At 39.9% G+C, this 25973-nt stretch overlaps 1 protein-coding gene across 1 annotated transcript in view; it reads right to left on the reverse strand.

Annotated features, from left to right (window-relative positions):
• LOC308356554 (uncharacterized protein) overlaps positions 1-22725 on the reverse strand; it is a gene marked incomplete at its 5' end in the record, with an annotated part of 60066 nt that extends 37341 nt beyond the window's left edge. Inside the window, one exon of the mRNA XM_080825609.1 lies at positions 22580-22725. Coding sequence (XP_080681735.1) covers positions 22580-22725 — 146 coding nt within the window. The remainder of the gene's footprint in view (positions 1-22579) is intronic.
• Between the last annotated feature and the right edge of the window lie 3248 nt (positions 22726-25973).

The raw sequence follows: 25973 nt of genomic DNA on the forward strand, positions 1-25973 counted from the left end.
ACGAACTCATTAAGTGCTTACAATAACCCTATAAAATGGGTACTATCAACCAACTAAGCCATTTGTAGATGAGGACACTGAAGCACAGGGAAGTTTAAGTCATGTGTCCTCCTGTCAGTGGTAGAACTCGGTCTGGCTCCGGAATCTATGGGCACAATCAAAACACAAACTACCTCCTTTAATTAGGAGCTGGAATAAGAATTTTGTTTTCCTATCATCTCAGTTCCTTTTCTGAAAATGAATGTGTTTCGGACCATCTGGGTGGCTCAGTTGTTAAGCGTCTGCCTTCAGCTCAGGTCACGATCCCAGGGTCCTAGAATCGAGCCTCACATCGGGCTCTCTGTTCGGCAGGGAGCCTGCTTCTCCCTCTCCCACTCCCCCTGCTTGTGTTCTCTCTCTCACTGTGTCTCTCTCTGTCAAAGAAATAAACAAAATCTTTAAAAAAAGTGAAGGAAGGAAGGAAGGAAAGAAGGAAGGAGTGAAGAAAATGAATGTGTTTTGTGTATGCTTGGCCCAAGAATGGAACAATGTAAACTTACAAAAATTAACTTTTGTTTTACTATGATCTGGCAATGTACCTACAGATTCATTTTTTTAAGGATTGTTTATGTATTTAGAGAAAGAGCACATGTGTGATGGGGGGAGGGGGTGTGCAGAGGGAGAGAATCTCAAGCAGACTACCTGCTGAGTGCAGAGCCCAACACAGGGCTGAATCCCAGGACCCTGATATCATGACCTGAGCAGAAATCTAGAGCCAGACCCTTAATGACTGAACCACCCAGGTGCCCCTGTATTCTAAATCATTAAAAACAACTTCATATAAATGATCCAAATACAAGAGTTTGTAGATGTGTTTAAAGCTTATCATCTTTGGTTCAATATGAAATGAAATGGACATGTTTAAAAATAATTTAGTATGTATCTAACCATTTCAAGGAATGATTTCAAAAATGTAAATACCATGGTAAAAACTCCCAATGCCACCCTAATCCCCATTGGCTTTCAGTGTTCTGGAGTCAAATTTTCAGCCAGGCAAGACATCTCTTGGATGGTTAAGGTCCCCTCATATTCAACAGTTTCATCTCTTCCCCCAAGCTTACATTTCTAAACACATTTCTACCTTGTTTACTTACACCATGTAATCAACACAAAAAGAAACTTCATTTTTCACTCTATATTTGCCTTCAGTCCCCTCAGTGCAATAATTCATCACAAAACTCCACTAATTCTGTCCCTGACACGTCTCCTGAATCTGTCACCTGCCTTCATTCCTATATTCACTACTCCAGTTCTTAGCCCCATTTTCTTACCCCATGAACCTGTAAAGGTAACAGTTTCTAACAGGCTGCCCCATCCTCTGGTTTGTTCTTCAATCAGTCCTTCATAAATATGTACCAGATTTCTCTTCTAAAATAAAAAATAAAAATAAAAATAAAAAATAAAATTAAAAATTTATTTTCTTCTAAAATTAAAAAAAAAAAAAGTTAAGCTTTTAAGTTTCCGATTGTTTACAGCAGAAGAGTATATTACACTCACCTGAAGGGCTTGCTAAACTAGATTGCCAAAGGGCCCCCTCTGCCTTTACGATTCAAAAGGACTGGGAGAGGACCTAAGAACCTGCATTTCCTACAAGTCCCTAGGTGGTGCTAATGCTGCTGGGCCAGAGACCACACTAGTTTTTCAACCTAGTGCTGTGCACTAAAACTACATGGGAAGTCTTACAAAATACCCTTCCTTGCACACCCTAAACCAAATAGATACAGGACTTGATTGTGTTGGGTTATTTTTTAATCCTCCAGGTGATTCTGATTTGCAGAGTACTGTGACCTGTACTGTATACATGAAACTTGCTGAGAGGATAGATCTTAAGTGTTCTCGCCACACACACACACACACACACAAATGGCAACTATATGACCTGATAGATACCTTAATTAGCTTGATTGTGGTAATCATTTCACAATGTATACATATAGTAAAACTTCAGTTTGTACATTTTAAACTTGAAATTTTCCAAACGTTTAGCTCCTAAGAATACCAATTTCACAAGCAGGATGTAACAGTCATCTATCCTTCACCGGTTCAATGTTTAAGGCTTGCCCCAAGCCGACTGGAGTGGGTAGTGACAAGAGCACGGACGCGGGCAGCAGACTGCCTGGCTTCAGATCCCAGCTCTGCCTCTTATGAACCGTCTGACCTTGTGCAGGCTTCTTGGGCCCTTGGTGCCTCACTCACATAATGGGGGTGATAATAGCGCTATCTATTTCATAGGGCTGCTGTAAGCATCAAAAGGTATAGTTCTTGGAAGAAGCCCTTGTCCACAAAATCATCTCCGAAGTGTTACTAACATTAGTATTAAAAATCTTTCTGTTCAGTCTAGGAAAACAAGTCCCTTGTATATAATAGCTAACCTTCTTATTTTTCCTGGCATGCATGATGGATATATCGAGGTTTTAAAGAAAAGTACTGTTTTGTCTTTTATTTTTGAAGAGTCAGACCTTGCAAAGAGCTGAAACTGTTTTACAAATATCTCCTGGTTGAGAGACACTGTAATGTACAAAGAGCAGCGGGGAGACACCCAAGAGATTTATTAAAGTCCTGGTTCAACTTAAACTGTGACTGCACTTTAGCTTTTAGTCCTTTTCTTGTCTGTAAAATGAGTAGGTACCCATACAATTTCTAATATTTCTTGCAGAACTAAAATTCTAGTTTTGCAACCTTTAACATCAATGTCAAACTTGTCAGAAAGGAATTCCGTGAACTCCTACTTATCAAAGGGCCTTTTCCGGAAGGCTTTTCTTGAGATTTTCATTCTCTCATACTGTGAAATTGATCATTCTATCCTGCTCATTCTTCCCACCCTTCCAAAGCCCGGTAACAAAATAATCCCACTGTTAAGTGACCCGAAAAACAAGAATGAGAAATTGGTAAAAGCCTCCCTTACTACCTGAACCTGACAGAAAAATCAATAATACCTATTAGTGTGGTATGCAATGTTTTTTATCCATATTAATGTATATTATGTTATTCTAATGGCAGATTTTAGAGTAGTGCTTCTCAGTGTGGAGGAGTTTCACCCCTCAAGAGACATCTGGCAACGTCAGAAGTCATTTTTGGTTATCACGACTAGCGGAGTGCACTGGCATCAAGTGGGTAGAAGCCAGGGATGTTGCTAAACACCCTCTGATACAAAGACAGCCCCGCACAACAAATAATTACCTGACCCAAATGTTGAAGTGTGAAGGTTAAGAAACTGGGTCCTTGAGCAATGATTTTCCATGTGTCCCCTAGAGGGCGATGCAGATACCTGGTCATCGGGTTAGGGTGACAAGAGGGCTTCCTAGCATTGGGGGGGAGGGGGGAAGGGGGGTCTCCAGAAATACATTATGCAATGTGCAAGACAGTCCTTTTTTTTTTTTAAGATTTTATTTATTTGACAGAGAGAGAGATCACAAGTAGGCACAAAGGCAGGCAAAGAGAGGAGGGAAGGAGGCTCCCTGCTGAGCAGAGAGCCCGATGTGGGGCTCGATCCCAGGACCCTGAGATCATGACCTGAGCTGAAGGCAGAGGCTTAACCCACTGAGTCACCCAGGCGCCCGCAAGACTTTCCTTCTTAATGAAGTACTGTACCATATCCTCCTCAGCTTTCAAATGTCTCATGAACCGCAATGGTGATAAATTTGTTGATGATTATCTGAGCCTAGAATCTGATTCCATTTTACACACAATCACACAAAATTTTTTGTATGGCTTAAAAACTTCTATGTTTAGAAATGAAACTACATAAACCAAGAGAAGACAACGTTTTGTTTGATTTGGAACTCTGCCAAGAGTTGCTCATCATTCTGGAAAAATAACATCACCAACAACATCATTCATAGTATCTGAGTGGCCCATACAACAAAAACAATCTTTGTGTATAGCTGCCACATACCCTGTTATTCTACATATAGGCACAAGCTTCTGAATACTTCATACTTCTTCCTATGTAACTGAAACTAAGCATTTACATATTAAAATATATATTATTTCATTATAAATCACTTCATTTGCATTGTTGTTTCATAGTCGTTAGGGATTACATACATATACATATATATGCTATATAGTTTTTAATTATGCATGCAGTCAGGTTATATTATATATGAATTTCATTTCATGGTACTAAAGAGGGTACGATAAAGCGTATGTTATAAAAAAAGAGGCATTAGATATTACAGGGTTCAGGATCTCTGCTTTATAGATGACCTCATTCAACTCCTTCATTTTCTTATTTTTTTTATTAAGATATAATGTCTTATTTGTTTCAGGGGTACAGGTCTGTGAATCATCAATTTTACACAATTCACAGCACTCACCATAGCACATCCCCTCCCCAATGTCCATAACCCAGCCACCCTGTCCCTCCCCACCCCAACCCCCAGCAACCCTCAGTTTGTTTCGTAAGATTAAGAGTCTCTACGGTTCGTCTCCCTCCCTGGCCTGGAAGTCAAGCTGGAGGCCCAGAAAGGAGCCCAGGTTCTTTTCATGGCAAGTCCACAACACGTCGTTCTGGTCTTAGATCCACGCTATCAAAAGATCTCTGAGTAGTAGGGACTGCCTGATTCAAACTCACACAAACTACTCCTTCCAAATATACAACATAAACTTGACCGACCTCTACAGCATCCACATGTAAAATATTACCATGGGAACCAGCACAAGGACAAACTGTGAAAACGGTCAATGCCGACCCATCAGAAAGCAAAGCTGCCTTCCGTTGGTTGGTTGTGCGATCGTCCATGTAAAAACAAAGTGAATGAAAGTGAGAATGACTCATTTCAGGGGTTTATCATTTGGCAAGATTAAATCACCACAGGTCTAGAATTTCCTCTGGAACAAAATGCCACAGACCAGGATTTGGGAGGAAACAATAACAGTGATCTACTTGAGCAGTCCCCAAGCTCATTGTATCCATTCAAGTGGAGTCCAGTTTTCATCTCACTCTAAATGCCAGAGAGACCAAATGCCTGTTTTGATTACTGTGACTCCTTAATATAATTTTTGGTAATATTACAATCTCCTTCCTGAAACCTTAATTTTCCCTCTTGTTTACTTGTGAGGCAAACATTAATTGAGTGCTTCTTGTTTAAAACACTGTACAGAATGCTCTAGGGAATTATAAAGAAGACAAACTGTCTGCCACTGACAATGTTCCACCTAAAAGAGGAGACAGAACAAACATAAACATATAAACACAAGTATAGGGCAAAACCAAGGAGACTGCAGAAGAGGGATATGCAAATATTAAAGGGGAAGACAAATCGAATCTTAAAAAACAAACAATCATAAACACATGTGGGGAGCTGAAAGGCGATCCTCCCGAGTCTCCTTTCTCATTTTCTGTGATGCACACTTTCTCCCTTGAACTTCTTCTATCTAGTGGGGAGTCCAAGAGGTGCTTCTGAATGCTTGATGAAATCTTCTTGCTTAATTGTAACTGAGCATTTATATACTAAAATGTTACTTTATTATAAACCACTTTATTTGTATTGCCATTTTTTAAAAGATTTTATTTATTTGACAGGCAGAGATCACAAGTAGGCAGACGGGGGGGGAGCAGGCCCCCTGCTGAGCAGAGAGCCCGATGTGGGGCTCGATCCCAAAACGTTGGGATCATGACCTGAGCCGAAGGCAGAGGCTTTAATCCCACTGAGCCACCCAGTCGCCCGTTGCCATTTTATATTACCGTGAGTGATCACACACACACACACACACACACACACAGAGCAGATATCCAGTTTGCTTACCCAAAGATGGCACGGTGCACAATGCCATTGAAGTGTTAAGTCAAAATTAACACAGTTCCTCCTACAGAAGAAAGAACTGCAGGTCTCTCAAGGGCAGAGAGAAATTTGACAGAAGACTTTTCATTTGTAGCACCACAGAAGACATAAATGGAACTATCCCATATTAATCTCTATTCTAGCAAAACAACTTATCTCTCTCATTTTTATTTTCACCTTTAAAAATGGAGGAAGGTAACTTCAATGACCTCTCTTTTGTAGGGGAAATAAAAGAGCTAAGCCAGTTTGCAGTTTCTGCAAGAAAAAGGCCTCCACATAGTCAACAGGGCCCTGGGCGTGAACAGCAACATCTCCTGTTCCTCACATACTCAAATATAAATCACTGACCTCTTAGCTGAAAGGCTGCTTTCTTAATGCATATTTTACCTACAGATTCCTTTGGCAATGAAAAAGCCTCATTGGGCTAATTTTTAAACTCCCTAGCAGAACAGATTTCTCACCCTTACTCAGACAACGAGGTCACTATTTTCAGAAACCCTTACTTAAATTCTCGATTTTACTCCAACTAAAACTGTATTCATTCAGCTAAAATTTATGGAACGTTTGCCATGTTCCAGGCACTGTTCTAAAAATCCCAACGCAATGAAGCTTCAGCTCTGGTGGGGACAGACAATAAGGGGAAAACATTTAAGTAAATAATATAAAGTGTTAGACAATAACAAGTTCTATGGGGGAAAAAAGAGCAGGGCAAAGGATCAAGAATTATAGGTGAAGATCTGCAAATTTAGACAGCGAAGTCAAGGCAGGTTTCAATGAGAAAGTAACTTGAACAGTCTTCAATTCGCAGAAAAATCCCCTTTCTCTCTACATTTCAAGTCAATTCATATGTTGCCTCACTTTTTCCATTTTCGTATTACTGTTTTTTATTGCTACATGGTGATTTTGAAAAAGATCCATTTCAACTAAGATAAATTTCTGGAAACTTTGTAAAGAACACCGCCCTACCGTTTAAACATTCCCTCCCTCTCCCTGACAAAAACTTTTCTGTATGCCCACAAAAACAAATAAAATATGAGGGAGTAAAAAGGAAGCCACACGCATTCACAAAGCAAAAGAAAACAACCCTAAATAAGTAGGGATAATTCTAATAAAAAAATGTGTAGGATCGGGGCGCCTGGGTGGCTCAGTGGGTTAAAGGCTCTGCCTTCAGCTCGGGTCATGATCCCAGGGTCTTGGGATCGAGCCCCGCGTCGGGCTCTCTACTCAGCAGGGAGACTGCTTCCCTTCCTCTCTCTCTGCCTGCCTCTCTGCCTACTTGTGATCTCTGTCAAATAAATAAATAAAATCTTTTTTAAAAAAATGTGTAGGATCCACAGGGTTAATGGGAATCTAAATTGTACAGCCACTGTGGAAACCAGTATGGTGATTCCTCAAAAAATTAATGATAGAACTACCATATAATCTAGCTATTCCACTTCTGGATATTTATCCAAAAAACACAAAAATGCTGATTCAAAAAGATGTATGTACCCCTATGTTCACTGCAGCATTATTTATGATAACCAAGAAATGGAAATAACCTAAAACCCCACAGATGGATAAATGGATAAAGAAGATGTGGGACGCCTGGGTGGCTCCGTTGGTTAAGCAGCTGCCTTTGGCTCAGGTAATGATCCCAGCGTCCTGGGATGGAGTCCCACATTGGGCTCCTTGCTCCGCAGGGAGCCTGCTTCTCCCTCTGCCACTCTGTCTGCCTGTGCTCTCTCTCTCTCTCTCTCTCTCTCTGACAAATAAATAAATAAAATCTAAAAAAAAAAAAAGAAGAAGATGTTGTATGTACACACAATGAAATACCACTCAGTCTTAAAAAAAAGAGGGAAATTTCGCCATTTGCAACAACATGGATGGACCTTGAAGGTATCATGCAAAGTGAAATAAATCAAAGACAAATATCATGTAATTTCACTAATATATTGAATCTCTAAAAACAAAACAAACGAACAAACGTAAGAAAACATAAACAAAGCTACAGATGCAAAGAACAAATGTGTATAAGAGGGGAAGGGGTGGTAAGAGGCAGGCGAAATGGATACCTGCAAAGAAAGGACGGTAACTAGACTTTTAGTGGTGATCACTTTGTAGTATAGACAGAGATTAAATTACAATGTACATCTGGACAAAAAATTTAAATTATTTTAACCATACCAAACTGAACCAAATACCCTAAAGCTGGGGGATGGGAGAGAGTAAAATAAATTAATTGGAAAAGAAAAAAGAAGAAAATTTAGATCATTTTTACTGCATCACTTGAAAGGAAGAAAAAGGCACAAAAGACTGATCCACAAGTTAGATCAGAATACAAAGAATGATAAACAGATAAGAGGTTACAAAACAGTAAGCAGAGTATAATTCTATTCTGTATTTACCAACACATATATTTGTAAGGCTATCTACTCATAAGTTAATAGTAGTTGACTCTGGCTGATTTTTTTCCCTTTTAGTTTCAGTTTCTTAATGTTATACCATGTTCACTTTCTTAATGTTATACAATGAATTTCTATGTTTTAATTTTTTTTAAATGTTACCTATTTTTAAAAGCTATGAGTTAATATGCTCACTGATTTTTTTTTTCATATAATGCAAACTGGGCACATAAGAAGATAGGTTTAAAACTCTTTATGTGTTTTTAAATGTTTTGCTTGTCTTAAAAAGTGTTTTGTCCTTCAGCGCCGGGGTGGCTCAGTCGTTAGATGTCTGCCTTTGGCTCAGGTCATGATCCCAGGGTCTTGGGATGGAGCCCCACATCAGGCTCCCTGCTCAGCGGGGAGTCTGCTTCTCCCTCTCTCACTCTCCCTGCTTGTGTTCCCTCTCTTGCTGTCTCTTTCTCTGTCAATTAAATAAATAAGTAAAATCTTAAAAAAGAAAAAAAAGTGTTTTGTCCTAATTATTGTTTTGCTTTTTCTTACTAATTTCAATCTGCTAAAAATTCCTGCTGTGGGAGGTCACAATTTTTTTTTCTCCAAAAGTTGGAATAACTAAATATCTAATCATAGCAATAAGTTGTAACAAGTATTTGATAAAAGTGGTATATTAGACCAAACCAAATTTTGATAACAGGGGATGATCAGATTTGGTAATCTGTTTGGTACAGAAAAAAAGACCTGGTAAGCAACTATCTATCAAAGAGATAGAAGAGGGGTCCTACCACAAGAGATCAGCAGAAACAGCCTCAATGTCCAACAGAATTCTTGCAGCAATTTTTTCCTACAAAATGTATGCATGCTCATTAAGATAAATCTAAAAGCTATAAGACATAAAGGACAACCATAATCTCATCAGATCAGAGACTAGATTTTAAAACATTTCAGTATCATCCAGAATTAGCAAGATTCCAAAAAAAAAAAAAAGGAAAAAGTGTTTTTAAGGCGTTCTAAAGACAGGATATTATGCTAAGTTAAACAAGTCAATCACAAAAAGACAAATACAGTGTGATTCCACTTATATGAGTTAGTTAAAGTGTCAAATTCATAGAAACATAAGGTAGAATGGTAGAGCAAGAAGAGGAGGAAGTGAAAAGTTGTTGTCTAATGGGTACAGAGTTTCTGTTTTGTAAGATGAAAAAGTTCTGGAGATCTGTTACACAACATATGAATATACTTAACACTACTAAACTATACACTTAAAAACGGTTAAGGTGATAAGCTTTGTGCTGTGTTTTTTGCCACAATTAAAAGGTAGATAAAAATTCTTACAGTAATATAAAATGCTTTGTACTGCACCAAATTACTAATAGTGAAGACCAGAGGACAGTGCCATATTGATAGCCTTGTTTAAAAACAAATCTTTTTAAAGACTTTATTTTTAAGTAAACTCTGCTCCCAACAGGGAGCTCAAAGTCACAACCCCAAGATCAAGAGTTACGCGCTCTACCAAGTGAGCCAGCCGGGTGCTCCTAAAAAATGTTTCTGAGCCCCAATTCCATTGAACCAAATTACCTAGAGTCTGATAAAAATGGCACTTGAGGGGCACCTGGGTGGCTCAGTGGGTTATGCCTCTGCCTTTGGCTCCAGTCAGGATCTCAGGGTCCTGGGATGGAGCCCCACATCGGGGGAAGCCTGCTTCCCTTCCTCTCTCTCTGCCTGCCTCTCTGCCTACTTGTGATCTCTTGTCAAATAAATAAATAAAATCTTTTTTAAAAATGGCACTCGAGATGAGTAGGAAGGAAAGAACTACTCAATTAATGATGTGGAACTAACTCGTAAAAATCTATATTAAAAAATTCATTTAGAGGGGCACCTGGGTGGCTCAGTGGATTAAAGCCTCTGCCTTCAGTTCGGGTCGTGATCTCAGGGTCCTGGGATGGAGCCCCGCGTCGGGCTCTCTGCTCAGCAGGGAGCCTGCTTCTTCCTCTCTGCCTGCCTCTCTGCCTACTTGTCATCTCTGTCTATCAAATAAATAAATAAAATCTTTAAAAAAAATTCATTTAGATGTTTATATCATGACATACAAAAATTTAATTCCAGAATTAAATAGTTAAGATGGGAAGTTACAAAACAACCAGAATAAAAATATAAGTAAATATTACTGACCTTAGTGTGAGAATATTTTTATAAAAATAAAAATGGAGAACATAAACTTCTTGAATTTATCTTCAATAACTGAAATAATTGAAATAATTTCTCCAAAAACTGAAATACATAAAACTGAAGATCACATTGTTTTTTAAAATAGCCACCGCTACATTGGGGCACCTGGGTTGTTCAGTTGTTGGGTGTCTGCGTTCGGGTCTGGTCATGATCCCAAGGTCCAGGGGTTGGGCCCCACGTGGGGCTCCCTGCTAGGCAGGAAGCCTGCTTCTCCCTCTCCTTCTCCCCTTCTTGTATTCCCTTGGTTACTGTCTCTTTCTGTCAAATAAATAAATAAAATCATAAAAAAACCCACTATAAAATCAGAAGGCAAACAAACAAACAAATTAATTCACTAACTATCTGACAGTGGGTTGATAAACTTAATATATAAGTAAATTATTGTATCAAAATATAAAAAATAATAAATACAACTGTAGAAGTCATAAAAGAACAAACAAAACATTAAACTGGCCAATAAGCACAAGAAAAACTGATCTCAACAGTAATTAAAGAAATAACAAGAGCTAAAAGCTACAGACTGTATACTCTGTTGCATGTTACATGCCTCGTTTCCTATTTCATCTCCTGCAACTAGGGACAAAAAAAAAATTCCCCTATTTTCAGATGAGGAAACTGAGTCAACAAGAAGATCATATTCCAAGAACAAGTAGTCTCAGTTCCACGCTGCTGTGTTAATCACCATACTCTACAGCCTCCATAAATAAAAGAAAAAAAAAAGAGATCGCTTTTTATTCTACCAAATGTCATCTATCGCAGGCCTGGACAAAGTAGGCTCTCAAGTCAGATGTCCTGCCGCCCATTTTTGAATGGTCCGTGCGCTAACAATGAATGAGTGGTTTTTTGCATTTTTCCATAGTTGGGGAAAAACATTCTGTGACGTGTAAAAATTCTGTGACGTGAAAATTGTATGAAGTTTCATGTCAATGTCCACCAATAGCAGAGCTAAGCAGTTGCAACAGAGTCTGCACGTGGCCTGCAGAGCCTAAGACGGGACCTCATTCGGCCCTTCACAGAAAGCGTGTGTTGTCTCCTGATGCGGTGAACTGGGGGCCCTCTTCCACGCTGTCACTGTAAATGGCAATCAAGTACAATACAAAGCAAAATACGTAAATCTTCATAGTAGCTGACCTGGCAATTTTAGTTTATCACAAAGAAATGTAAAATCCACCTCAACTTCTATGTAAAAAAAAAACCCCGCTGAAGCAATGTGAACCCAGGAAGTCTGACTCCGGGCCTGACCTCAGGGCCAGGACTAGGGTGAAGGCTACACTTAGACACTGACTCTGAAGGGAAGAAAACAGCCAAGTAACACCCATGAAAACTGGTATTCCTGACGTCCTATTAATCCGAACCGTCAAATAACACCTTGACATTGCTACCAAATCATAAAACATTCATTTTAAACATTCTTTTTAAAGACATCATTTTTTGAGCTGGGGCACATGAAACTGCAGATATTCAAAGGTTTATGATACATTAATAGTACGAAATCAAAAGGTAGACCTAGATTAAACATAAAATCCATCTTGAGTATGGATAAACCCAAAACTGACAGTTTACTTTCAGCAGAATAACACATCTGTCACATAAATTAAGGTCATCCCTTGAATTTTATTGGATTTGGAGTTTGTTGGCACTTAATTTATAAATTTGCTTTATTTTATAACTGTATAAATGCTGCAAGCTAAGACATTTCTTCCATGCTGGGATATATTTATTATGACAAACATAATTAAGTTGAACAGGAAGTAAAGATGTTTTCCTTTGAAAGAGGCCTTTATATTTCACAAGTTTGTGCTGTCTCCTGTCAATTCCACAGTCAACCTAGCACACAATTTTGAGAAAACAACCATCGCAATCCCCTCCTGCTCTATCTCACATATTGATGGGCAACCGTAGAGCAGAGCCATCAGGATGAAAAGGACGGCAAAGGAAAGACCGTTTTCACGTGACTTCATATTCGAAACAAAACACATCACCTTTGTGAGCTTCTCATCTGTTTTCTCGTCCTTTAAGTAGCGATAATGGTTTGGACTACAAGGTTATAGAAAGAAAGCATGAGAGGTACACTAGGTGACTTATACAAAATAATAATAATAATAATAATAATAATAGTAGGTAAAATTTACTAAGCAGTTAACCATGTGCCAGGCATTTTGTGTGCATTGTATAGGCACATAACATTTTATATGCATCACCTCAAAGAATAATTACAACCACTACACTCTACGTAATAGGTACCAGCACATCTCTGTTTTAAAGACAATAAGGCTGCGGGAGACCCTGACAGGTCTGTTTTGTCCAAGGTCACGTAGCTGGTAAAAGGCTGAGCCAAGACCTGATCAAAATGTTTAACGCCAGGAAGCTGGTTTTCTTCTCCTTTACACAAAAACTACCCCCAGTAAATGGGAGCAATTATTATGATACTTAAGTCCATAGTTTACCAGAATGAGAACGCATAAACATTTCTTCTTTGAAACCCAGCCATGGACCTTCCAGTGAGCGAAGGCCTCCGAAGGGGCTTCCGAGCCACTCGGGTCATAAACCTTCCCTGAATGCTATTTTCCAGTTGGCTTTAGTCTGCTTTCTACAAAATTTGGGACATACAGTGCAACTTTATTTTTGAAAGTCTTCAAGATTCTAGCCAACAGCAGTGTCAACATCAATTTCCTCTTCTTGCCGGGACTCTCCAGGGTCCCTTCCCCAGTCTTTCCTTCCTTTGTGTTCCTGTGGTTGAAAACTCTAGACTAAGCCACTAGGCCTAAGTACACAGTGCTTGTGGGAAGGAGCCAAAATCACTGTCACCACCAAGTTTTTCATACAGATTAAAAAAAAGCCTTGGTTAACATTGCAAAATTGATGAGCTTAAACTCCAGAAAGGGTTATACTTTGAAAAATAAAACTACTTTTTTTTTAAGATTTTATTTTTATTTATTTGACAGAACGAGAGATCACAAGTAGGCAGAGAGGCAGGGGGAGTGGGGTTGGGGGGGTGGGGGGTGGGGGAGCGGGAAGCAGGGTCCCCACTGAGCAGTGAGCCCAATGCGGGGCTCGATTCCAGGACCCTGAGATCATGACCTGAGCCGAAGGCAGAGGCTTAACGCACTGCACCACCGAGGCGCCCCTAAAAAATAAAACTACTTTCTTACCATTTTCTGTGTTTCCCCTGCTTAGAACATACCACTAATAACAAAGATCTTCAATTTTATTCCCAACTGGTAAATGGGTTTTATTTTCATTTATAGGCATCCTGGGGGCACCTGGCTGGGTCAGTCAGGAGAGCATGCGACTCTTGATCTCAGAGTCCTAAGTCTGAGCTCCACATTGAAGGTAGAGATTACTTAAGAAAATAAAAGGCATCCTAAATGATTATAACAGAATAGTTTTTAGAAATGGGGAGGAAAAAAAGGTTATTACGAGATTTAGTTCCCAATGACCCTCAGATCTTCCCCTCACCCCGGCCGAATCAAGTATACATTATACCGAAATATAAAGGTTTTAAATGGCTACAGGGCCTAACTTCTTTGAAGAGAATCTAAAACGGCTATCGAGAGTTTATAACTCCCAAGGCTTAAACAAAACCCTGTGGCTTTTTTTTTCTTTTCCCTGCATAGCCCTCAATCTTCAAATGGTTCCACCATTAAAAACAAAACAAAACAAAACAAAACAAAACAAAAAAAAAACAGAAGCTTTTATTATATGGACATGTTAAATATTAGGTCTAAAAACAAATACAAACCGTTTTGAGAATGAATGCCCTGAAAATAACCAAAAAAGGAAAAAACAAAAATAACTGAGAGATCCACCGCTGAAGCCATTTTTCTGGGTCTGTCGAGTGTTTGGGAGAACAATTATTACTGAAATGCAGTCAGGTCCAAATCCGAGCGGGCAGCACAGAGAGCAGAGGTGCTGGGGGCAAGAGCAGGAGCGGGGAGAGGAGATCAGAGCTCGCAGCTTGCTGGACTCCACACTCAGTGAGCGCAGGAGCAGCCCGTTGGTTCCACAGGGACACAGGCCGCCAAGCCGGGCTCCCTGGACTCAAATAGTGGCCCTGCCACTGAATATCTATGTAACCTTGGACAAATCATGTTGACCTCTGTGTCCTTCATGTTCCTTATTTGTCATTGGAGATAATAATGACCCCATCTCATAAGGTTGCTATGAGAATTAAATATGTTAAAAATATGTGACGTGTTTAGAGCCATGTGTGGCACACAGTCAAAATCACAAGGGCTACCTGTGAATCACTGTTGTTATTATTATTGTTATCATTTCATTTCAGAAATGAGGAAACTGAGGCAGAAATAAGAGACGTTATTTGTCTGAAGTCACACGTCTGGGGAATGTCAGACCTGGGGTCTGAACATAAGGCATTGTGACTCTCAAGTCCATCCGCTTAACCACCCCGAAACAAACAAAAAACTGTTTTCAAATGTAAAGAATTCATTAAATGAGACAAGGATGTCAGTGAAGTTGAGGTTGCTCTGGAATGATGGCCCTACAAGCTACTGACTAAGTACCCTTTGGGTCAAATATGTCTACTGGATACTGAGATTACATGAAAGGTCAGATGGTCCCAGGCATGGCTTAAAGCTCATCCTTTAAGGAGAAAGATACACATATAAATATTTTAAAATTGGAATGACAATGGAAAACTGCAAAAACAAAAGTAGAAAAAAGGTTTTTTTTTTAAGATTTTGTTTATTTGAGTGAGAGAGCGAGACAGCACAAGCTGCGTGAGGGGCAGAGGCAGAAGCAGGCTCTCTGCTGAGCAGGGAACCCGATGCAGAGGACCCCAGGATCATGACCTGAGCTGAAGGCAGACGCTTAAGTAACTGAGACTCCCAGGCGCCCCCCGCAAAAAATGTTTTAAAAATAAAATAAAATGACCAGAAACAAGATCTTTCCTAACTCCAGGAACAAATCACTTTTTTAAAATGTCCTGCCCGACCTGCCCCACTCCTCAACCCATGAAATTTTCTATCCAACATGTTCTCTCCAACACATTTTCGGTTGATGTTATCGCTTTAGTCACTGGTTTGACCTTCCAGTATTTAAGTTTAGGAAGGAAAATATAGGCCAAAAAGTTTACTTATGAACAAGGAAAAAATCAAAATTTCCAGATGATGAAGATTAAAGTAGTAGTAAATTTGATCTCCTGCAATTACTTTATCCTTCTCATATGATTTTTCAATCCTTTCCAGCTTCAGAAAGAAAATATTCGATTAGATTTTGAAGATTAAGATCAAACAGCTTTTTCTCCTGTTAACATCTACTTGATCGGATGCCAGGAGGAAATTTATTTCTACAATACCAGTGAAATCTGAAATTCATTGTCTGTCTTTTCCTTTAAAAAATTTTTACAGAAAACTATAATCAGAAATAACCAATGGTTGCTTTTCCTTTAGTGAAAATCTTAATGCAGCATTAATAGTGAAAACAGATTGATTAAGGTGCAACAATTAAAACCTTTCTCTATCACGTAATTATTTGGAATGTAAAAGCTTTGCTAAGAAAGTTCTTCTGGTTGACTGAAAAACAGCCACTTTTGTAGGTAAAGGTCAAGTGTTCAATTTCTTTTCACTAAGTCTGAATGGCTTCCTCTAAGAGTCTTCATGGATGGGATCTACATGTTAGACTATTAGAAAATTAAAAATGGTTAGATTTTTAAACTGGTCAGCCAGGTACACAGGAAAATACCACCATACCAGTTTCATGTACCATCCCTTCACGTCCCTAAAACAAACCTGAACACCAGAAAAGGCCAAATGAAGGTTAACACATAAAATGGAACACATTAATGCCAAATCTGATAAAATTCGACAAGAGTAACACTTAGGTATTCTCCAACATCAACAGGTAGAAATGTATCAAACTCTTCTCTGTACTGTCAAATAAATAAATAAATAAATAACAGCAAACAAAAAGAGAAACTGGTGAGAAAAACAAATATATGAGATTTTTAAGTATAAGAGAAGAGTGAGTTTTTAATCAACCAAGGCTGAGGCATCTAGTAAGATAAAAACCACAGACCCTTCTGGGCATTAAGCACAGAGTGGTTAGTCTGTGTCACAGGACCACGTGTAGTCTTCCAGAAAGTCAAAGGAAGCATGCTGGGTCCAAAAAACAAAAAACAAAAACAAAAAACCTGAAACAATAAAACTTTTCACACACAAAAAGAGTCCACATAAAGATTAAATGAGTAAGTATAAGAATTATATATTTTTTCCATTCACATCAGTATAATATCTGAATGTACTATTAAAAGAAAAAGAATGTACTATTAAAAAGAAAAGTGACTGGGTTCTTTTGCTCCTTCTTTCATCTGGCCCTTTCTGTCCTGATTTACACTAATTGGAAATTAACAGGACCTGCAAGAATTCTAAAGTTAAGTATATATGTACAATCAGAATTTCACATGTAACTTTCACCAGGTACTTCATCGATTTTGCTCTCTGTCCTACAGAAGATCAGCTCTTACAGACCTAACCCACGTCCTCTATGAGTCATTCTAGAAATTCATGTTTGTGATTGCCATTTCTGGATGTGTATTGAATCATGCCGATATGAACTGAACCTCATCCCCCCAAAAGATGGTTCAACTCTTCACTTCTAGTACCTGTGGATGTTATTTTATTTGGAAATAGGACCTTTGCAATTAATAGGTTAAGATTAGGACATTAGGGTGAGCTGTAACCCAATGATTGTGTCCTTATAAAAAGGGGAAACTTGGACACAGTGACAGAGAGGAATGGGGACGTAAAGTCACAAAGAGAATTCCATCCATAAGCAAAGAAACACCAGGGGCTACCAGATTTTAAAACAGAGTCATGGGACAGTTGCTCTCTCACAGCCCTCAGAGGGAATCAACGTTACCAATACACTGATCTCAGAGCCTCCAGAACCCTGAGACAATGTATTTCTGTTGTTCTAAGCCCCCCAGTTTATGGTATTTTGTTACAGCAGTCCCAGAAATCGATCACACAGGCCATAGACTGACCTGAGTTGTCCCAAGCTTAGTAGTGTGGCTAGAAGCTCAAGAAGCCTCACACAACTCTTGTAGCCCAGGAGAGTCCACAGTGGGAACTGGTGTGAAAAACCTGCGATTGAGATGATGGAATGAAATACAACCCATCTAAAATCTTTAAAATAAGGACGCATTTACTTAAAAGACGTTTCCTGGGTCTTACTTCATTTACTCCTCACGACCACACTGTGAGTGATTTAGGGAGGCTTATGAGCGTCATCTTAACTGACAAGGAACCTGAACCACACGGGGTTGAATGTTTTGGTCAAAGTCATGTATGCACATGGCAGAGCTAGTATTGGTGCCCAATCTTTTCTAGGATGAAAGAACAAATCATAAATATTTTAACTTGGAATAACAGCAGCCCATTAAAGTCGTGCCTCTTCCAAAGACTCAAGGAAGAAAGGAAAAAACAGGATCATTCCGACCGGGTAGGCTGAGGGGCTCAGCGATCCACGAAACATGGAGTACATCAGGAAAAAAATGGTAGAAAAGGTAACTGCTGACTTGTGAACCTGGCCTTGAAGGAAGAGATGGAAACAGACCAACAAAAGGAAAGAAGGGCCACGGTGAAGAGATGTAACACCGAGGAGAACAAACATAAGTTACCTGTACAGCCTACCTACACTGGAGAAAGCCGTTCACCCGGCTAATTGGAGAAGTCTGGAGTGCGTTGTAATGGAAAATGCAGTTAAAGAGAGAAAGGACCCTTCCATGGAGCCAATCCAAGGGTTATCGTGGACATGATGGATAAGCAGTTACTACCGTCTGGCTTTCAGCCAGGGTGTGATGTGATACAGGCAGCTGTCCCACCGGCATTCTGAACAACAGTTTAGCGGCAAAGCAATCTGGGATTGTGATCGGTACAGTGTACGACTTTGAAAAAAATGGTCGTGACTAAAGAGAATATGATGAATCTATCCTGATGTTTCCAGTTTCGGTTTCTAGCACAACATCCTTGACAGCTGCCTTTCTTCCCTCCCTTCCATATTTCTAGACAAACCGGCCTTCTCGGTATTCTGTGAGGGTGCGAGGGTTCTTGGTCCAGCCTTGAGACCTTATTCTTGTTGTTCCCTCCAGCTGGTAGAGGATTTTTGCATAGTTAGCTCTCTTACTTCATTTGGGTCTTTGTTCAGATGTTACCTCTTCAGAAAGTTCTTTCTTGATCACTCTGTATAAGAAGACAATCCCCACTCATTCTCCATTTCCTTACATGGCTTCATTCTTTTTCTTCTTTTTTTTTTAAGATTTTATTTATTATTTGACAGACAGAGATCACAAGTAGGCAGAGAGGCAGGCAGAGAGAGGAAGGGAAGCAGGCTCCCTGCTGAGCAGAGAGCCTGATTAGGGGCTCAATCCCAGGACCTCGGGATCACGACCCACGTTGAAGACAGAGGCTTTAACCTACTGAGCCATCCACGCGCTCCCTGAGCCACCCAGGCATGTCCCATTATTCTTTATAAGACTTCTCATTACCTGAAATTGTATTTATTTTACTTACTGATTAGCCATTACTCTCATTAATACATAAACTCCACAAGTACAGGGATCGTGCATGTCTCATTCACATTTGCATTCCCAGAGCCGGCACAAACCTTGGCGTAAGGTAGGGACTCACTAAATATTTGTTGAATGAATAAAAAATCTTATTCCCAAATAAAGTTGATGCTATCCTCTAAAACACTTTTTTAATCCTTCCTCCCTGCCACGTCACTACCAGTAGACACCACAGGCCTGGGACACACCGTTGTTTCTACTTAGATTGAGGCAGGAACCACCCAACTTCTCACGGCCACCCTGTGTCCTCCTCCAATTCATTCCCCCATGGATGATTTTATCAAAACACAAATCTCATGGAGTCACTAGCCCCTACTTAATGCATTCTCCATGGTTCTTAAGATAAAGACCAAATTCTTAATGTGGCCAGTAAGACCCTATATGGACTGGCTTCAGCCTAGGTGTGCAGTCTCATCTTGTTCCACTGGCCCCTTGATTTTCCTCCATTGCTCCATTTCACTCTGTTCCCTCCTGTCACAGGGCATCTGCACATACTGCCCTCTGCAGTCTGGACCACTCTTACCCCCACCCTCTCTCAAATTCTCCACCTCATGCTTCAGGTATCAGACAAGCGTCACTTCCTCGGGTTCCTGTTACACAAGCCCACAAAACTGTGCTGCTCTATTCAGAGCATCTACCTCTATTTGTAATTACAGAATTATTAGTTGTTGTGGGTTGTTAAAAATCAATGACCGTCTTCATCTTGGACTCTTCGCTCCATGATAGCACAGAGCATGAATATCTCGTGCACTATCAAATCTCTAGGGTCAAGAACAATGCTTGGTACATGGCTGGCACTGAGTAAGTATTTGTTGAGTCAGTGAAAGAAGGCACCTTGCTAAGAACCAAAGAGCTAGAAGCCAGTATCAGAGACACATATGAAAAATTTTCCACAAATACTGAAGAAGAGCGGAAGTAAAAGATACTGGTGGAAATCTACAATATGATAAGCTGCCATTTAAGCCGAAGGAACCAGGGGAAGCCTAGGGCAATGCAAACTCTGAAACAGCACCGCCTACGGACTAGAAAAGAATGGGACCAGGAGAGTCCGTTTCACTAAGGAACTAGTCAAGAGCCAGTTCAAACAATTTGCTCAAACTGCATAGTTACGACTTAGGTAATGCCAGTGACTAGGTGAAAGGTTACATCTACATATCCTATAAAGGACTCCTTGACTCATGGGTCTCTCTGGAAACATTTGCCTCTGCAAAGAAACTATTCAAACTTTCCTTCTTCTTGGCATTTTCTTCTATAAAAATTCTCCCAAAAAGTCCTTAGTCCCCTGGAAAATGTTTTAAAGACGTTTTACCGTGGTCGATTAGGCATACAGTAATAGCTAAGTGAGGCAAGGGCCATGGAGGAAATGGCATATAATGGAAAGAACCCGCTTTTGCTCCTGATTAAAGTCACTCATGTATGACTTCGGGAACTATACACACTAAAGTTTTTTGAATACCACGGGAAAACCAGGGTTAAAGGACAAGGCTGAATTTGTAACCCTCAACTGTTGTTGTTTTAGTCACCTAAAGCTAGAATCCATATAATTCTAAATTCTCTGAGGGAAAGGAAGAGCTTATTAGTTTATTTTTCGTTATTTCAGCCTTCTTTCAAAATAAGATGTAACGCGGACGTGCATGAAAAGCAACCTAGTATCATCTCCTTTCATTTGAACCCATCAGCGACTCATGCTATAAACGGCAAATCTCCTCCGTTTGTTTCTGAGTAGGGCACAGCAGTTTCAACTACACAGTTTTACTGGAGCCAGTTTTCCAAAGACGATGTACCACACCCTGCCTGAGAAAGGGCAGCATGAAACTGGTGAGAATTCCGATCTTCAGAAATACAACAGACGGTGATTATTTCCAATTTCCTGCTGCTTAGATGAAGAGAATGGAGGCACAAGGAAAAGCAAGCCTGGAGCGTGGGTAAGAAGTGCGGCAAACAAAACAGAAAGGGGAAAATGAAACCATGCTAAAAAACTGACAGTAACAGATCCAGGCAAGGAGCGGCAGGAAGAATGCAGGGAGGATAACCAACCATTCCATCCCTACAGAATTAAGATTTCAAAATTCTCAATTAAAAAAAAAAAGACATTTAGCAAAGTAACACTGAAACACCAAACTGAGTAAAGTCTCACCATGTGGGAAATTTTATGCAGGAGACTACATTGGTTAAAAACCCTAAAAGCAAATGACCCAGCTCTCCCAAAGTTCACTTTATAAAATTTGAAAACTATCTGTGAAAATAACGTTTGTCGATGTAACTAGTAGCATAAACAAGAGGTATATGTCTAGCTTACACACAAATTTTCTTTAAACCGTACAGAAGACTTCCAGTTACATGCTAACAATCATCCAAGCATCATGCTACTTCAAAATTAACATGTCTCTTTATAAAAGTTTTCTTCAAAAGAGTTCTAATAGCACATTCTAGGTTATGTATGTAAGCACTTGCAAATAATACATTCAATTCGTAAAACATTCTAAATTAAAAGTCTTATAAAAATTTGAATTAGCCTCCGTGTAAGTATAATCATATTACATTAGAAATATTTGATATTTTAAAGTACATTTCTTCTGGCACAGGTAGGTGAAATTCCCAATATCGGAAAGGTTTCATAAGAGTATTTTGACCCAGAGACAAAGCAGGTGGTAATGCGGTTCTTTTAAGAACTACCACCAGGGGGGCGCCTGGGTGGCTCAGTGGTTTAAGCCTCTGCCTTCAGCTCAGGTCATGATCTCAGGGTCCTGGGATCGAGCCCGCATCAGGCTCTCTGCTCAGCAGGAGCCTGCTTCCCCCTCTCTCTGTCTGCCTCTCTGCCTAGCAATGGTTTCTCTCTGTCAAATAAATAAAAAAAATCTTTAAAAAAAAAAAAAAAGCAAGATTAAAAAAAAAAAAAAAAGAACTACCACCAGGGGTACCTGAGGGCTCAGTGGGTTAAGCCTCTGCCAAAAAAGAACTACCACCAGGGGTACCTGAGGGCTCAGTGGGTTAAGCCTCTGCCTTTGGCTCAGGTCATGACCTCAGGGTTCTGGGATCTAACCCTGCATCAGGCTCTCTGCTCAGCAGGGAGTCTGCTTCCCCCTTTCTTTCTGCCTGCCTCTCTGCATACTTGTGATCTCTGTCTGTCAAATAAATAAAAATAAAATCTTCAAAAAAAAAAAAAAAGATTTCTACCACCATCCTTTGTTTTGCTCACGTTGTCCCTACGTGGCTAGCAGTCAACTGCCTTCTCGGGCACGTAAAAAGCACTGTTCTTTGGGGCTGCAGCTGCTGGTGGCTGGGACCACAGAATGACAGAAAGAATGAGAGAAATAAGGTTGTGCTTTCACTTCCCAGTACTTGTGGTCCATGACCTCCTCAAAATGAACCTCCTCCATAGACAGAGAAGGGCATCTGCTGTTTTCGTTGTTTCCTGGCTTTTTCCCCCAGCCCCCCCACCACCCGCCACGGCTGTGTCCTTTAAAGTTGCACTTGCACTGTAAAGTACTACTTTTTTTTTTTCTTTTGGAGTCTAGCTCCCTCTTTTCTCAAAGCTGATCCTCTTAAATTCCCTGAACCGCTGAGAAATCTTGTTCCTGTCCTCCGCCCTCTCTGTGAGCTCAGGCAGCTGGGTGGCAGCAGGCACTGCCCGGGTGCTGGGGGCCTGGCTGTGCTCCAGAACCGCCCTGCCAATGAGCAGCTCTTGTCTTCCCATGTTAAACATGGCTAGTAGATGAAGCTGAAGACAGCGTTCTGAAGTTCAAGCTCCTTTGGGCGCAGATCCTAATCTTCATGTGGTATGAAGACAGGCCACATAAACGTAGAATTTCTATTGCCACATGGCCCTAGTCTGTCCAGTCTCCAAAGCGACACTGCAGATAACTTTAATTTTCCCGAGACGCTGAAGGAAATACTTGATTGATCATCCAAACTGAAATATTCCCTTTACGTAAAGGAACTCTTATGAACCTAACATAATATAAGCATCATTTTTATGCCGTCAAAATCAACAGCTTCTGGCCTCTACTCACCCAGGAACACACACACACAAATCTGAAGCAACTCCTGATAGAACTTTCTGCACCAATGGAAATGTTCTCTATCTGTTCTTCCCACAACGGTAGCCACTACCCACGTATGGCTATTAAACACTTAAAATGTGGCTAGTGTGACTGAGGAATTAACATTTTTTATTTTAATTAATTAAAATTAAAAAGTAAACAATGTAGCTAGTGGCCTTAAAGAACTGTAAAGGATCTCGGATTTTGCCCTGCTTGCGAGCTAACAAAAAAGCACGCCACAGTTTCATGGATGCTGGGAGAAGACCTGAGATATCTAAGTCTGGACAAGGGGCTACACTACTCACAGAACTAGCAGTAGTAGGAGTATCCGTTCTTTGAAGCCTAGCTCCCATATTATGATGCAAACAGGTAAGTGATACCCATAGGCTTAATGATTTGCATTACAGAAGGGGAGCCCGGAGTTCAGAATATCCAAATCTCTTACATTAGACAGTAAGCTTTCCTTTAAAAACCAGGACATCTGGCAATACAGGGCCTGCATCCTAACCTGACAACACTTGGCTGGAACTGAGTATCACTGTTCCCTTTAAAACAAAGCCTGGGGGGGCGCCTGGGGCGCTCAGTGGGTTAAAGCCCCTGTCTTTGGCTCAGGTCCTGTCTCAGGGTCCTGGGATCAAGCCCACATCTGGCTCTCTCTGCTCAGCAGGGAGCCTGCTCCCCACCCCCCTAACCCCACCCTCCTGCTGCTCTGCCTACTTGTGATCTCTCCCTCTCTCTGTCAAATAAATAAATAAAATCTTTAAAATAAAATAAAAAATAAAATAAAACAAAGCCTGGATTCTCCATGTTCCACACCTCTCATTCCTGCTCTCATTTGTTAATTCTTTTACAATAACTACCCGACTTCTATTATAATGCATCAAGCTCTGCTCCCCTTGGTCTGGAACATTCCTCAGTCCCCAACTTCTGCAGTTGCTAACTATCACTCATTCTTCAGATCACCACCGACCCTAGTTACAATGAGGGGATGCACTGTAGGATACCCACCAACCCAGGCTCCCCACCATCCCATCTTCTGTGGTTCCCTGCATTACCTCTATCATTGCATGAATGACATGAGATTATAATTTTCTGTTTTTAAAAGTCTGGATCCCTTCCCAGTTTTTTAAGGTCATAAGAGAGTGACTATGACTATTTTGTATGCCAGTGCCTAGGAAAAGGTCCAACACATAGAAGTTCAATAAACATTGTTGACTCAATAAATTAAACAAACATTAGCTGAGGAATGGCTAATTCAAAATATTGGGGGAGTGATGTATACAGTTTTGTTTGTTTGGGTTTTTTTATTTTTAAAAATTGGACCCTGGAAATGCCATCCCCTGCTGCCAAGAAACTAAATAACTACTTGAGTAGTAGTAGTAGTGTAGTAGGTATGTGCTAAATAATAGGCAATGTGCTAAGCTCTTCTCACTTAATACTTATAATGGTCTTCTGAGCTAGATAACTCTATCATTCCCATTTTCGAGATGAGGAAACTGAGGACTTGGGAGGTTAAGTAATTTACCCACTGTTACATGACTACTAAACACCTGGGCCAGATTCAAATCCAGGCCTATCAGAACCCAAATCCAAAAGTTTTAACCATATACAATTTACAAATCTGAGACTTTTAATATGCCCTAGATGATAAGAGACTACACAGGGTAAAGGGAAAAAAAAAAACCCACAAAACTATTTATTCAGGCCATCTGAATTGGACTAGCTGTCCAATCCTGGGGAAATGAAGGTCTTACTCTCTACAGGAGTGCAGTAAATGGAAGGAGATAAAGAGGACCAAAACTTCTCCCAGGAGACTTGGGAGCACATGACCCCACCAAAAAACAGCTTTATTCAGAGCCTTTTTTAAAAAGCTATTTGTATGTAGTTTTAACAACTAGCTTTTACTGGTTAAAGGAATTAAAAGGGTAAGGGAAGTTCTTACCTAAGAAGCTTTCTGGCTTGAGACTCATGACTATTTACCAAACCACACAGTTTCCAGGGCTGTGATGGATCCTTAATCTCAGTTCACATACACAAAAACAAAGGTACTAAGCAAAAAGGCCAAGCATAAAGTTAACTTCATTTATCTCCAGGATGCCCCTCAACCTGGCTTGCCTTACTAACTGAGCTCCCAGAGCCCAGGACAGTGTATGCAAAGCCTAAGAAATTCTACACATATCCAGCAGATGGATGCATTCTTCCTAGGAGCAAGAAAAGAGTCAGAGATGCCACTGATGTGCCACCAAATAGATACAGCCTAGTCTCATGAGTCTTTTCCAGATGGAATTCTTGTCCATCCTTTGTGCCAAGCCAAAATTTTTTAAATGGTTTAAAAAAAAAAAAGACTCTCACTAAGAATCTTGTAACTGTTTAAGTCAAATTTCCAGAGTTAATCAGAGGCCCATCAGGTTTGAAGTGTTCAAGTTCCAACTTATTAAAAATATTACATTCAATCTCTGTACTTTCTTCTAGGCATTATAATATAACTTCCTTTCTCAAAGAGTTGAGAAAAAAAATGTATGTGGGCACCACAAATTGACTTCTTCACTGAAGAAAACTGAATTAGAATTGAAATTTCTATAGCTTTTAACATTTGATTACCAAATCATACATGTATGGATGCTCCTCTGAGTTTTCATTCTAAAAACACATAATTTTATTACCAAGAATGGCTCCCAAATGGCTCCAAATGATGAAGCAGCATTTGAAATTTCATTTCAGAAAACACTTGCTTAGCTAAAATTTTTATTCCAATCTAGTAGGTAGATTCACCAAATAATGATCTTAATGGGTCTTCAATAATGTATTCTTGACCTCGTTCTACTTGCCATATGGAGTCATGAGAATATATTTAATGTCCATATAAAAATATGAAATAAAAACATTATTCTCTCATTTAGATTGGAAGCCT

Source organism: Martes martes (genome assembly GCF_963455335.1).
Source record: "Martes martes genome assembly, chromosome: 16".
Lineage (NCBI taxonomy): Eukaryota > Metazoa > Chordata > Mammalia > Carnivora > Mustelidae > Martes > Martes martes.